The sequence below is a fragment of the Cupressus sempervirens genome, chromosome 6, assembly GCF_028749045.1.
Source record: "Cupressus sempervirens isolate cs-2001-9-10 chromosome 6, ASM2874904v1, whole genome shotgun sequence".
NCBI lineage: Eukaryota > Viridiplantae > Streptophyta > Pinopsida > Cupressales > Cupressaceae > Cupressus > Cupressus sempervirens.
In genome coordinates, this window is record NC_143123.1 from 26751693 (window position 1) to 26765631 (window position 13939).

Consider the following 13939-nt stretch of genomic DNA (forward strand, 5'->3'; position numbering starts at 1 on the left):
ATGACAATGATATTTTGAACCCTTAAACATTGTTTTAAAATGTCGAATTTCAAGGAATTTTATGGAAATATTTGAAATTCGCTGAAATTCTAATTTCATGCCAAGAATTCAGCGAACTCTGTGACATAGTGTATATATATACACACAATAATATTATCTCACATGTTTATACAATTGAAGCTATTGAACATCAACAATTTTGATTAGAAGTCTCCTCTCAAATAATTTGCAATCTGAGTATTTGCCCTAATGCCTACTAGTGGTGCCACAAGAAAATGGAAATACAATTTTTGTGCTGTAGAATGGTTTAGGAGTATCACTAGAGTTAATGTACACTTGCTCTTTTTGACAAGATATGGTGCAAGTGCATGTCTATTTGATAGATGCTAAAAATGTCAAGTATAGAATTGAGATAAGCAAGCTTTGTGGCCTTCTTGATGATAGTAGAGTTCTAGTGCCTAAGTCTTTGGTTGCTAGGAAACAAATTGAGCTGTTATAGAGGCAACACCACACTTCTACTTGTGTCATGCATTAGAGAGCAGGAACTATGTTTGAATTAGCTTCCAGGCCATCTATTTAGAGTTCAACAGGGGAGGGCAACAATGGGAAAGACAAGGCAGGAAGTTCAAGTAACCCTATAGCTGATTTGTTAATGTGCACGTGAAAGATCAATTAGACAATTCCATTGGTAACTTCTTTGCTAATGGTACACCATTGCATGTAGCTTGATCTTCTTATTATAAGGAGATGATGCACTTGGTGGCGAAGGCGATAGGGCATCATTTGTGTCACTAGGTGAGCACAAATTAAGGACTATAAGCTTTGTTAATTAGTATAACCAGATTGGTGATTAGATAGAGTAGATGAAGGCATGCTTGATAAAGTCTGTTTGCAAATAACTTTGGACGAGCAGATGAACATTGGCCATCGTCCACTCATCAATATCATAGTTACTTGCACAAAGGGTCCATACTTTTTTAGGGTAGTTGATTTTGTAAGGCAACACAAAGATGTTGATTTTTAATTTCATGTCCTTAGGGGTTGTGCCACAGAATGTGGTTCCAGTAGTAATAGATGCAACACATGTGTGCAAAGTTGCAGGGAAGCTTGTTGAGGCAACCTATCGACATATTTGGTGGACTCCATGTTGTATGCATGCTATGATCAAGGCACTCAAGGACATGACGAAGATTGACTAGATTAGATTAGTGGTTAAAAAGTTGCAAGGAAGCTTGTTGAGGTAACCTATTGATATATTTGGTGACTCCATGTTGTGTGCATGCTATGAACAAGGCACTCAAGGACATAAGGAAGATTGACTTGATTAGAGGAGCGGTCAATGATGCAAGAGATGTGCAAATGCTTATCTTTAAGCACCACACTTCACATGCACTCCTTAGGAGCTCTACAAAGGTGTTCTTTCAACTAGTTGTGACTAGATATGTATCATATTATATTCTCTTGGAGAAAATGCTTCGGTTGGAAGAAGCACCACAACTCATGGGTATGAAATAGGAATGGAATCAATTGGTTGAGGCCAAGATTGAGCAGGGGAAGAGGGTAAAGGAGATAGTCAAGAGTGATTAGTTCTAGAGTGATGCAAAATAGATAATCTTCATCATTACTTTGGTTTTCCATGTGATTAGATATGGTGATGGGGATGTATCTACCCATGGAGAGGTGGATGTGTGCATCGATTCTATGCTTGGCAAGATGAGAGTTGCTGCGTGAGAGAGAGATCCCAATTTAGTATTCTACAATGAGCACATTCAACAAATCATTCACCACAAATGGGACAAGTTGAATACTCCTTTGCACATGGCTGCCTATGCATTGAATCCGAAGTTGTACATGGTTAAGCTTGGTAGAGTTATACCACTTTTGGATGATGAGGTGAAAACAGGGTTCTTTAGGTGCAATGCTAAGATGTATCATGTTGATACTGCTGGTGAGATTGGAATGTATTTGCTACTCTTATAGGTAATTAGTAATTAGATTTTCTGTTTTTACTATTTTAGAGTTAGTAACCCCAGTTTTACTATTGGGTATGTTTATGACATTTTACTATGTTAAATTTTCAATGGTTTTGGTTCATGATGATTGTTGTTACGTTATAGGTTACTCGGATGTAGCAAAGATGGATATTAGAACTATGGCATTGAAGCATCTACTTTTGTGGTGGAGATGTCATGCATTATAGATGTCAAAGATTACCACATTGGCCATTCAATTTTCCCAAGTTTCTTGTTCATCAACTTTGGAACCTATATAAAAATTTACTATGAAAATAGTGTTTTCAAGAAATGCTTTAAGTGAACAAAAGAGCTTTCTTACTGGCTATTTGATTGCTATCTCAAGTTTCTAGTTCCTTAACCAGAGAGAGGAACTGGTCTATGTATATTTTCGTACACTGGTTGAGACGAAAAAACTTATCTCTAAGAGAGCAGAGAAGTAGTTGTTATACATAGTGCCTTGCATTTTGTAGATCATAAGAGACACGTGGTCAAGGAGAGCTCGACAACGCGATGGGATGTAGAGCCAGAGGATCCATCTCAATTTGATGACAATGAGATTGTAATAGAAATAGATGTAGGGCTGGTTGGTGTTCCTTTGCCGAAACTTGATCATGAGGAGTTCAATAGTTCTAATGATGAGGATTTTGACTTGGGGGATGATTAGAGGCCTCCCCTCACTAAATTTTGACATGATTTTGTACCTGTTTTGACATCGATCATGATTCATATCATGCTGCTCAATATAATAATCTTTATTATATTTGATAAACTGATATAACTAATTTAAATTCTATTTGTCGATAATTAAGCTGAGAGGTTCCTACAGTGACATCAATTTTGGTTGTAAACATTTAGCCGTTTTAAAAAAAATTGGCGTTCATTTAATTGTCTTTTAAAATAACTGGTCAAATGTTCACCTGACAAAATCAAAGAATAGTTTAAAACCAACTTAAAAAAGTAATTGTGTAGTAGTTACAAAAACGAAAGAAACAAACCTAACATAGAGAAAGTACTGAAGCCCAGGAGCAGAAGAGTCATCTACTCTATTTAGAAGCCCTCTGAGTAATAACAAATTCTTTGTAGGTGTTTCTATTACAGAGGGCACTTTCTATTAGAGAAGGCATTAACGTTTTAGCAGGCTGAGCGATTCTATCATTTACCAATTCAAAGCACAGGGGACAAATATGGTCAAGCTAATTTTACCCAAGTGTTTAGCATGTTCATTTTAAGTTAACTTTTCATCTCTTCCATATGTTTTCCTTGGCTCCCATGTATTTCACGACTTGGTAGATAATTTGTTAAATGAGTATTGATTATTCAGATACTCCCTCCTGCATTTGTATGAGTCTTGTAGGTTTTGTTGCGGAAGTATTTTATACAAATTAATGCCTTAATTTCATTGTTTTTGTTTGCGTATTCTGTAAATTTGAGGTACTGACTGTGGAAGTCAATGTTTTCCCATTGTTATTGTCATATCTTTTTTTGATAAATGCTATGAATGTGAAACATGGGTAGAACTTACATGGAGTTAACTTGAATTTTGATGGTTGTGTTCAACAGATTTCGGAAATAAGGAAAGGCAATAAGAGGCTTGCTTTCCTGAATCATTAACATTCAATCAAGTTGCAAGAAAAATTACTAGATTGTTACTCAGACAAACAAATTAAAATAGGAGTCTTGAGAAGGATATCTGCACTCAGTTACTATGTTTAATGGTTTTGGTTCATATTCTAATTTTTAATTTTGCTATGTGCAAGTATTTCAATTTGATCTGGTGAAATTGAGATCCGCTGTCCCCCTTGCTGGAAACTTGCTTTGTGTCCCAACATCCCCCAATGAAGGTGTAACATTGGTTTAAACCAAAAGTGCAAAGAATAATTTACTAATTAATGAATTTCCCACGAGGAGGAAATTTGAAAAGTAAGAGTGGACTAGGAAATTGAAATGTTTCTCAATAATGACTTTCTCACCAAGAGCAAATTTGGCAAGAAGTGAGAAATTGAAGTATTACTAATCAATGATTTTTCCATCAAGGGAAAATTTGGCAAGCGTTTCATAATTAATGAGTTATCCACCAAATTGGCCAAGTACAATATAACTACAAAGCATATTTGGGGAAACAAATCTTCATGCAATTTCTACTTCATAATTTCTCATTGTTTAAACTTTATGTTCTTCAATATTCTTTCATCGGATGAAAACCTATTGGAGATTGGAGGCTTGTGAACGGAAACCCATAAGTTTTAGGTGGATAGTGGACGAAACCCCATTGTTCACATAGAGCAACTTCATCCAGAGGTTGTATTGGAGCTTCAAGATTTCAGTAGTTTCAACAGTTTTTCACTGTGTGTGTTTAGGGCTTCATTAACATTTTTGCAATAGTTCCATATGTATTTTTAGGAAGTTGTCGTCGTTGTTAATCTTGTATCCGATCATATAGTACATATTTTCTGTTTGGAAATTAAACAACATTAGTTTGTGGTGTTTACAATGAGGTTGGTGGAATTCGACTATAATAGGCTTTATGGGTTTTGCATATAAATTAGAGTTTGAAGATATTAATGTTGCAATAGATCAGTTTCAGATCTGATTATAGGATATATGAGAAAAATCATTGACCTATTATGTTCCATTTTAACTTGGTCCTTGTTGTGCAAGAGTATCTAACTATTTGTTTTGGGTGTTTTTGGTTGAGTTTTTTATAATATTTGTGAATATTTTTTCCAGATCTAAGAGCAATAGTATATTTTGGGTTGAGGATATTTAACTGTTGTCATGAGGTTTCTGATACTTGTTTACTCTTTTTCAGGATCCTTGGTTCTCATTGGTGGCGATCCTGGTGTAGGAAAAAGCACACTTTTATTGCAGGTGATATGTTTTTTTTTTTGGCATTTTCTGTCGTGATGAAAATAGAAACTAAAGAATATAAAATATGCTGCTGTTCCTCTTTGTATTCATTTCCTTTTCAAATATTACAGTTTCTCTGTATTTTATAATCTTTGAGCTATTTGTAACTGGATATAAGATGTCTGCACTAGTGCTATATGGTATGACTTGCTGATATTTTCAACATGTTGTGTTACAATTATTCACCTCTTAGTCTGCATTTGCATGGTATGATGTTTTCAATATGCTATGCGTTTATGGATCATTTTTAGTGTTTTAATTGCAGTAGAATGACATAGATGCAAAATATGCATCATTTTTGTTAAAATAAGAAAGATGGGCACTAAGTTCAAACTATGGCAGCCAAAACAAGCATGAACTTCTATGAGCTCTCGTTTCCTTTGGATTTGTTGGTTTTCGACCATTTAATTCATATTTTCAATGTTTCACAGATTGGTGCTTTGCTTGCTGAAGGTTGTGAGGTTTATAAACCAGCTCCAGTGCTATATGTGTCGGGTGAAGAGGTTAGCATTGTAATGAAATTGTGTTTTTGTAGCTGGCATACCTTATGCAGAAGTTGAATGACAGTTGTTTTATTGAAGATTGATGTTTTCAGGGAGTAGGCAAGTATGAAACTATATCTTTTATATGTCGTGACTGCAGATGGAGCATAATGAAAAAAGTTATAAACAATGATTTGGAAATATATTATAGAGAAGGTTGATTAAGTGACAACTGACTATTCAACAATTTGACTCACTGATTTCATATTATTCTTTAATATTTTGCATGTACCTGTTTAATGGATTCCTGAATAAGGTACCCACCACAGGTAGCCAACTCAGGCATCCATACAAACAACACAGTAATACATTCTTATTTCTCAAAGTTGATTCACACCTTTGCTCTTATGAGTGATACATTTTTATTTCTTAAATTTGAATCACAACTTTGCTCTTAGGAATTCATAGTCTAATAGTCCAGTGAGTTTAAACAATAAATGCTTACATAATAATTAAAGAGTGAAAATTGTGGCCGAACAGCCATAAATCTGATTACCATCAGATAAAACTCGCAGGCCTTATTGGTTCCTCCAGGTTAATTTCTTTACTAGAGCATTAAAAAATTAGACCCATCACTCGCAATCCTACCTCATGCTCCAGTATTTATCTTCCAGTTATAAGATCATTCCTTTTTTCATGTAATTGCCAACTTTTCGATGTCATCTTTAAACACTGATCTGGTATTATAACTTTTTGAGATAAAATCAGACCTGCATTAGAGACTGTTGTCAGAAGTAAAGCTGGCAGGATCTTATCAAGAATGTCAAATAAACACAAGATGTGATGCCAACTCATCCAAGAATGGCAATAGGTGCAGTTAAGCTCAACATTTTGAATTTAACTGCCCAGATAAGAAAAGGGTGTGAATTTTAGAGGTCTACAACTCAATACAATGGAAATAAATTGTCTTAGCCATTGCTGGTGATCATAACAGTGAGCAAAAGAATCAATTACTGGCTGGAAGGTAACTTCCACAGGAAAAACATGAGTTGCCATTTTGGGTATGGGAACCAGAACCCAGTATGGCGGTATGGTATACATAAATACATATATATCAACTGTATTATTTCCAATAATAAAATTATTTAAATACCTAATATTTTTAATTTGCAAAAATGGAAAATACATGTCTCAAAATCTTATTATACAACAAAAATCCAAATTGTAATCAATATCTATTATTCGTATTCTTCTTCATTAGAAGCATAAAGGTTAGCATCAATATACAGTTCAGCTCATTTGAACCTTAATCAATTGGATTGCTCTCCCACTAGATTTGTCAAGTGGAGATGCTGCCTTGTCTATAGATACCTCAACAAGTTGTGCAATTCTTCGGTTTCAATCCTAATTCTTTGTGACACTATCATTGTATTCAGGTTCATTATGTCGCAAGAGACATAGGCTGGAGTGTGTATAGATTGAAACCTTTGCTTTTTTGACACTCATATGGTTGTGCTTGATCAAGTGGATGGAGAATGTACTCCAGTTTTTCCATGTCAATTAAACCATTTCCATAACCCTTCATATATTTGTTGTTATTACCTACTAGTAATGAGGAGAATTACGAGGCTCAAAAGAAGATACCATATCCATTGAAGATGCCAGACGATGAGATGCACTTGAATGAAGAAGCCATCTTCCATTTTCAAGAAGTGTAATTGCCAAGTGTATCATTGTTTTGTGTTTTTAATATTGTGTTAAACTCCTATAGTTCTTGGCCAAGTTACCGATTCGGATTCTAATTTGTATGTAGGTTCGACATTTGGGTTCGACATTCACTTGAATTTTTTTTGGGCTGGGTTCAGTTCGTTTTGGGTTCACTAGTACAAATTTTTTTTTCAAAAACAATATAAATATATTATTATAATCATTAAGACAATGATATGATATACTATTAAAATATAATTAACTAATATATTACAATCTTAATTTAATAATATATTATTATAATGATAATTTTAATATAACTATATAATAATATTAAATAAAATAGATATACAAATATCATAAAACAAATGTTAATATAATTATAGGGTAAAAAGTAATTAATATTAATAATTATTATTTGTAGACATAGTCCACAAAACATCACTTCTGCCCGAATGAAGAAATGCTCCTTGCAAAATTGGTCAACGTTAACGGTGGGAGTTCTTTGTTCTGCTGAATAATGTCAATAGCACAACCTCCATGCATACCTCCCTGCGAAATTCATACTGTGTGTTTATCATTGATTCGGTGATCGCTGTTGGTTTTTCAATAGCAAGGCCAACCCATTTATTTATTAACCTGTACCTCTGCCGTGAATGGTGACTGACTTGTAACTTGTGTGCCTTTGCTGTGAATGGTGACTGTTGCCTCTGCTGTGAACGGTGACTGGTGCTTTTGCCGTTGAAGTCAACCAATAATGAAAAGTAATTTAAATTCGTTTTAAATTTGCCCGCATGGTGTCAAATTTGCTCAAAATGGAGCATTATTTGACCGGGGTCCGTATAACCGATATGACATCAAATTTTAGGGTGAAATTGCGATTTGGGATCGAATACGAATTGACTTTGCATATACAACGAACTGACTTGCGAATTTCTAGTTGCCTAAGTGAATACGGTAACTTAGGTTCTTGGCTATATTTCTCAAGTTGGTGATTGTGATATTGAAGGAGGAGACATTGATGAGGGCAACTTGATGTTATTCTTTTGAAGGGGGTGTTGAACTCATCAATCCTCTTATTGTAACAACTATGCTTATCATGTCCTAACCTTTTACAAGATGCACATTTTGATTCTTAGATGGTTCCTCTTTAGACGAGTTCTTGGACTTAAGGGTATGTTGTGAAGAAGAATCCTTAGCATGTTCATTATACTTAAGATCCTTATTATGCATTTAGTTTTTATCATTGCCACTTGAAGCCTTTGGATTATAATCTATTTCAATAAGTGTTTGAGACTTTGAAAACTCTAATGTTCCGATATGTGCTAAGGGCTCATTTGGTTGCTCGAATTTGCTATTCTAGATTTGTTATTTTGGAATTGTTTGGTTCACATGGAATTTAATTCATTAAATTTTTCCCACCTGATTCAAATATCAAATTCTGATTTTGAGTAACTTGTCGACCGTTGCCAATTTGATTCCACTGGCACTTGAGTAGTCTGCCCTCTGCATCAGATTTGACTCATCTTGTTATTCCCAATTCAATCATCCATTGTAGTCTATTATCGTGATTCACAGAAACTCTTAACAATTGAATCCTTTGGAGCATGCAAACAATGCCATCCCAGTCGGCACATCTTGTCTCTCTCCAAATTGCCTACGTACTCTCTTTAGCAATTGTACCTCAATAACCAAATGACCTATAATAGTGCACCTGATCAAGGACCTCTCATGTTTGTAGTATATAAAGTTCTCATCATCATCATCCTATTCGGGGTAGTCTCTATAAGGTCTCTATGTAAAATTTGTCATAGTATTGGGCAAATGTATGAAGTGTAATGTATACCCCATAGGTCCCTATGACAATGCACCTGTATAGTAGTATACATGAGGCAAATCCTTGATGAATACCCTCTCAAGCTAAAGAATGCTGTTCTAGATCTAGCAGCATATCGTTTGGAGGAAGTTTTGCGGGTTATTGTTATACATGCAACAAGTTTGGACATCAAGCTAAAGAATGCAAATCAAGATCTAGCAGCATATTGTCCAGAGGAAGTTTTGCAGGTTACTATTATACATCTAATCAACATGGACACAAAGTTGAACATTTCCAATCAAGAGTTTCACCGAGAATGATACCGAACAAACTGATAAGCATACTGAGAAAAGAAGGAAACATTCCTATTATGTGTAATGTATGTGAACATTTTGGACACATAACAATGAATTTTAGACTGAGAAACCCAAGAGGTAACTCTGGACCTTGGAGGAAAATAGGCATGATATGTTTTATCTCTAACAAGTATGGACACTTAGTACAAAACTACATATATTGACAACCCAACAATGAAGATAACAGAGGAAAAACAGTGATATGGACATTAATTTCTACTCCTAGAATCAGATGGACGGACTGGTTTGAGATCCAAGAGTTGATAGGATAGGTGCTTTAACTTAGGTGGTTTGTGGTGAGTTTGGACATATAACAAGGAATTTTAGACTGAGAAACCCAAGACGTAACTCTGGACCTTGGAGGAAAATAGGCATGATATGTTTTATCTCTAACAAGTATGGACACTTAGTACAAAACTACATATATTGACAACCCAACAATGAAGATAACAGAGGAAAAACAGTGATATGGACATTAATTTCTACTCCTAGAATCAGATGGACAGACTGGTTTGAGATCCAAGAGTTGATAGGATAGGTGCTTTAACTTAGGTGGTTTATGGTGAGTTTGGACATATAACAAGGAATTTTAGACTGAGAAACCCAAGAGGTAACTCTGGACCTTGGAGGAAAATAGGCATGATATGTTTTATCTCTAACAAGTATGGACACTTAGTACAAAACTACATATATTGACAACCCAACAATGAAGATAGCAGAGGAAAAACAGTGATATGGACATTAATTTCTACTCCTAGAATCAGATGGATGGACTGGTTTGAGATCCAAGAGTTGATCGGATAGGTGCTGTAACTTAGGTGGTTTATGGTGAGTTGTTATATAGTTTGGGGCTTGGAGCAGCAGTTGTAATCATAATAGCGCAACAAGTAGGTGTTCATTAAAAGGAGATTAAATGGTGAGGAAAGGGGAAGAATATGAAGGACGAAATGAGGAACGTGAAGAGTTCAGGTGTAGTTTAAAGAAGGGAAAGGTGCTCATTTCTAGCTATTCTTGGATATTGAAGCTGTTTTAGACTTCTCTTTGAGAAACGTGGAAGCTTGCAGCTCCTATTTTTCAGAATTTGAGGATTTAACCATTCAGGCTTCTTGGGTGGATTAGACGCAACCTCAATTTATCTTATGTGGTGAATTCATGGCACAGTTCACATTTGAAGTTGCAAGTATTTATCATGTTATTGTAATGTGGATTGTGTAATGCAATGACAAAATCTAAGGATTTTATATTAGTATTTGCTAGTTATGTGCTGGATTTTGTTGCATAAATGCTTTTTAATTTCTGAAATATTTGTGAGGAAAAATTCTTAGAAAATATGGGTCACATATTCCCCAATATGTATTGGATTTTGTTGACTGTATCGTGACCATGCTGCAATTTGTTGGTATAGAAGCACGTTGTGTGGGGATTGTCTAGAATGACATGGACATAATGGCAACAAAGGTAAGGATTGCAAAACAAAAACATGAGAACGACCTATAGAATATGAAACCTTATACGATAAGGTGGAATCAATTCACCATTGTTGGGAATAAGTGACAACCCCTGCGCACCTCATTGGATATGCCCAATCTCCGAGGTACTATTGGAATCAAGTACTTGCCATGCTAGGGAGATTAGCACCATATATAGATGAAGAAGTTGCTAATGGGTACAAAAAATCTTTTGAAAGACTCATCCTAGATGAAAACCTCCTTGAAAAAGTGAGGATACATTTTGGCTTCTTTGCCTTAGGAAGAAATTGTGATCTCCCTTCGTAGTATACACCTTTACTTCTAACTCCCAACAGTGGTTTCTGGACTATGCTTGTAAAGGACACTTATAATGTTTCTCCTAAGTATCCTTTGATTTATTTAATGACTAGTTGATAACTTGATATAGAATATTTTGTGATTCTCATTTGAATATCACTCCATTATACTTTTAAAATTTAATTTAATTGATACATAAGTTATTTTTATCAACCCTCCTAAATTTATATATGTTGTCTCCTAATATTTAATTCCCTTGAAATCAACACTTACAATTAATATATGTATGTTCACCTTTGTTTCTTATGCCTTATTGCCCTCTATATATAATAAGTTCCTTTTTTCTTGCATTCAATATATTAAATCACCATTCCTTGTAAACACCCATATTTCACTATGTATGGTATGTTACTTTTTCTTTCCTGCACACCTTTATCAGTCTATATTAAAGTCAGTTCTATGCTCTCACTTCTTTTATCGCTTATTTCTATGGTCTGTATATTCCCCTTATTTAATGCTCAAATCTCCCTTTTTACCTCCCTTAATACTCAATGTTTTAATTGCTTATTTGATCCTTTTAATTATCTTTTTATGCAGTTAATTAAGTTTTCCCCCTCTTTAGCCAATTGAGGTCAAATGTCCTACCACGAGGACCCCCCCAACCCAAAGGGGCTTCCATTTATTTTAGTTATTGTTATTTGATCTTTAAGGATAAGTTTGCTAAGTATTTGGTAGGATTATAATAGGTTTATTTATGAGACTATGATTTAAAAGTTATTTGATATTATTATCTTGGATATATATATTATTAATAGTTAGATTTGAATAATAAAAATATTTGATGTATTAAATAGATTTTAAGTACATATGTATGAGCAATGAATTTTTTTTGTATTATTATTTAATATTTAGTATTTTAATTATTTGTAAAGTTGAGTTATATTCTAGGAGGGGTCATGACATAAATCATGGTCCAACAATATATATATATATATATATATAAAATATCATATACTTAAATATAAGTAAACACCCAAATGTTAAGTATTCAATCTTTTTGTATCGAATGTCTTAAAAGACCCGAGGCTCCCAATGGCTATAGACCTTTATGAAAGGTCATTACTTTTCCCTCACATATGTATTAAAGGGATTTATCAAAGGGCATTTGAAGGAGCCATCTAGCATCATTTCAATACACAGTTAGCAATCAAGGTAAAGACTAACATCTTATTGGAAAAGCTGCTTTTAACCAACTTGATCTGTGGAAGAAGTAGCAAATTTAAAAGAACAGATTGAAAGGAATAATACAGTTGGCATAGAATGATCCTAACCAACATTTAATCAAAGTTAGCATCAAAATCTCAATTATCTATATCTTTATCTATATCTAGTACATTTATGTAGCCAATTATGTATCTATCAACATATCATATTATAATATAAGGAAATCCTTGAATATATAACATATCTTATACACATACCTTGATGACAACTTTTACACCTTTTAGATCTGCCTTGCTTCTCATAGTAAATATATGTCAAGAGGTGTGCAATTATATCTCTTTTGTTTTCTTATTCTATTTTCTCCTTTTTGATACTATTCTCCTTGTTTGTTTCTTATTAAAATGGTAATTTATAAATCTTGTTTTGTTTTTCATTGATGTCCTCTCAAAAAGTCACAACCCTTCATAATCACAATCCTTTCTAAAAGTCACAACACTTAAATAATTACAATATTTTTGAATTTTTGCAATCGTTCCTACTTACAACCCTTTTGAAGAGTCACATTGTTTCATCATTTCAACCCTTTGAAATGGTCTCTTCTTTATTTTCTTCTTATTCTTTTCATCTTCCATCAATCCTTCTTTTACTCATATCTTCTCCTCTTCTTCCTTCTATTTCAAATGAACTGTCCTTCCTTTTATATATTAATTTGAAGGAGTCATATCTCTTTATTATATATCTTGACTTTTTATTAGATTTAACTATTTATATTATTCTATATTATATTATATACTTTATTTTTATTGTCATTTATTATTAAATACCTTTTAGAAAGGTAGCACATTTTTTATAATATTCTCTTGTAGTAAATTTTATTTATTTACTCATTCATTATAATTGAATTATTACTATATTGTTTTAAATCTTATTTTAGATATCATTTTATTGATAATAGACTATATACATTATTGTTATAATATAGTTATATTAAAATTTCTTAGTTTTATATTTTAATATATGATCTCATTATCATTATTTATTTAATATTGTATTAGCTAATTATTTTTAAAACTCTATCTTAAAATGGGGATATGATAGTCTTCCCTTCCTTAAATTGCTTGTCCTCAAGAAATTAGATAATTTCTTTTGTTAATTTGAAAGATGTACATCTTTTAATCCAAAAGTTGTTGTTGTCATGGCTATGATTGAACCTCTTCCAATCTCCATTGGCATTCCACAATGGTCTTTGATGTGAATTATTTTCCTATATCCTCTTTTACCCTGTAATCTGGAAAGATCATTATCTACTGCCACTCTTGTGTACTCACTATTGGGGTTATCAAGAAAGGTGTAATACCTCAAAAAGAAATATTGGAATAAAACAATATGAAGTCCAACCATATATTCTACTCTTTATCCTAACTCCAAATCTTAAAGATGTCCCCAGATCAGGTTTCCCATACCTTAGTTGTTCTATTGTCTTCTCTGAAATACACCCCTTAAGGTTCTTTTTGGATGGGACATCCTCTATCCAAGGCCAATCACATATGCATATGTTGACATCATTAGAATATTATAGAACATGTGGATTATACTAGTCTTAGTCATGCTAGTCGGATAGAGATTACAACAATCTCTCATACCAACATTATAGAGACTCAACCAA

General features: G+C 33.6%; 1 protein-coding gene across 4 annotated transcripts in view; it reads left to right on the forward strand.

Moving 5' to 3' along the window:
- The window catches only part of LOC149550912 (DNA repair protein RadA-like protein), a 168983-nt gene that overhangs the window by 44238 nt on the left and 110806 nt on the right, over positions 1-13939 (forward strand). For all 4 annotated transcript variants that reach the window (XR_016352635.1, XM_089786478.1, XM_089786480.1 and 1 more), the window contains exons 3-4: positions 4825-4883; positions 5354-5425. Coding sequence is in view for 3 of the 4 variants with exons in the window: in XM_089786478.1 (XP_089642604.1) it covers positions 4825-4883; positions 5354-5425 (131 nt within the window). In the remaining variant the exon portion in view is untranslated. The remainder of the gene's footprint in view (positions 1-4824; positions 4884-5353; positions 5426-13939) is intronic.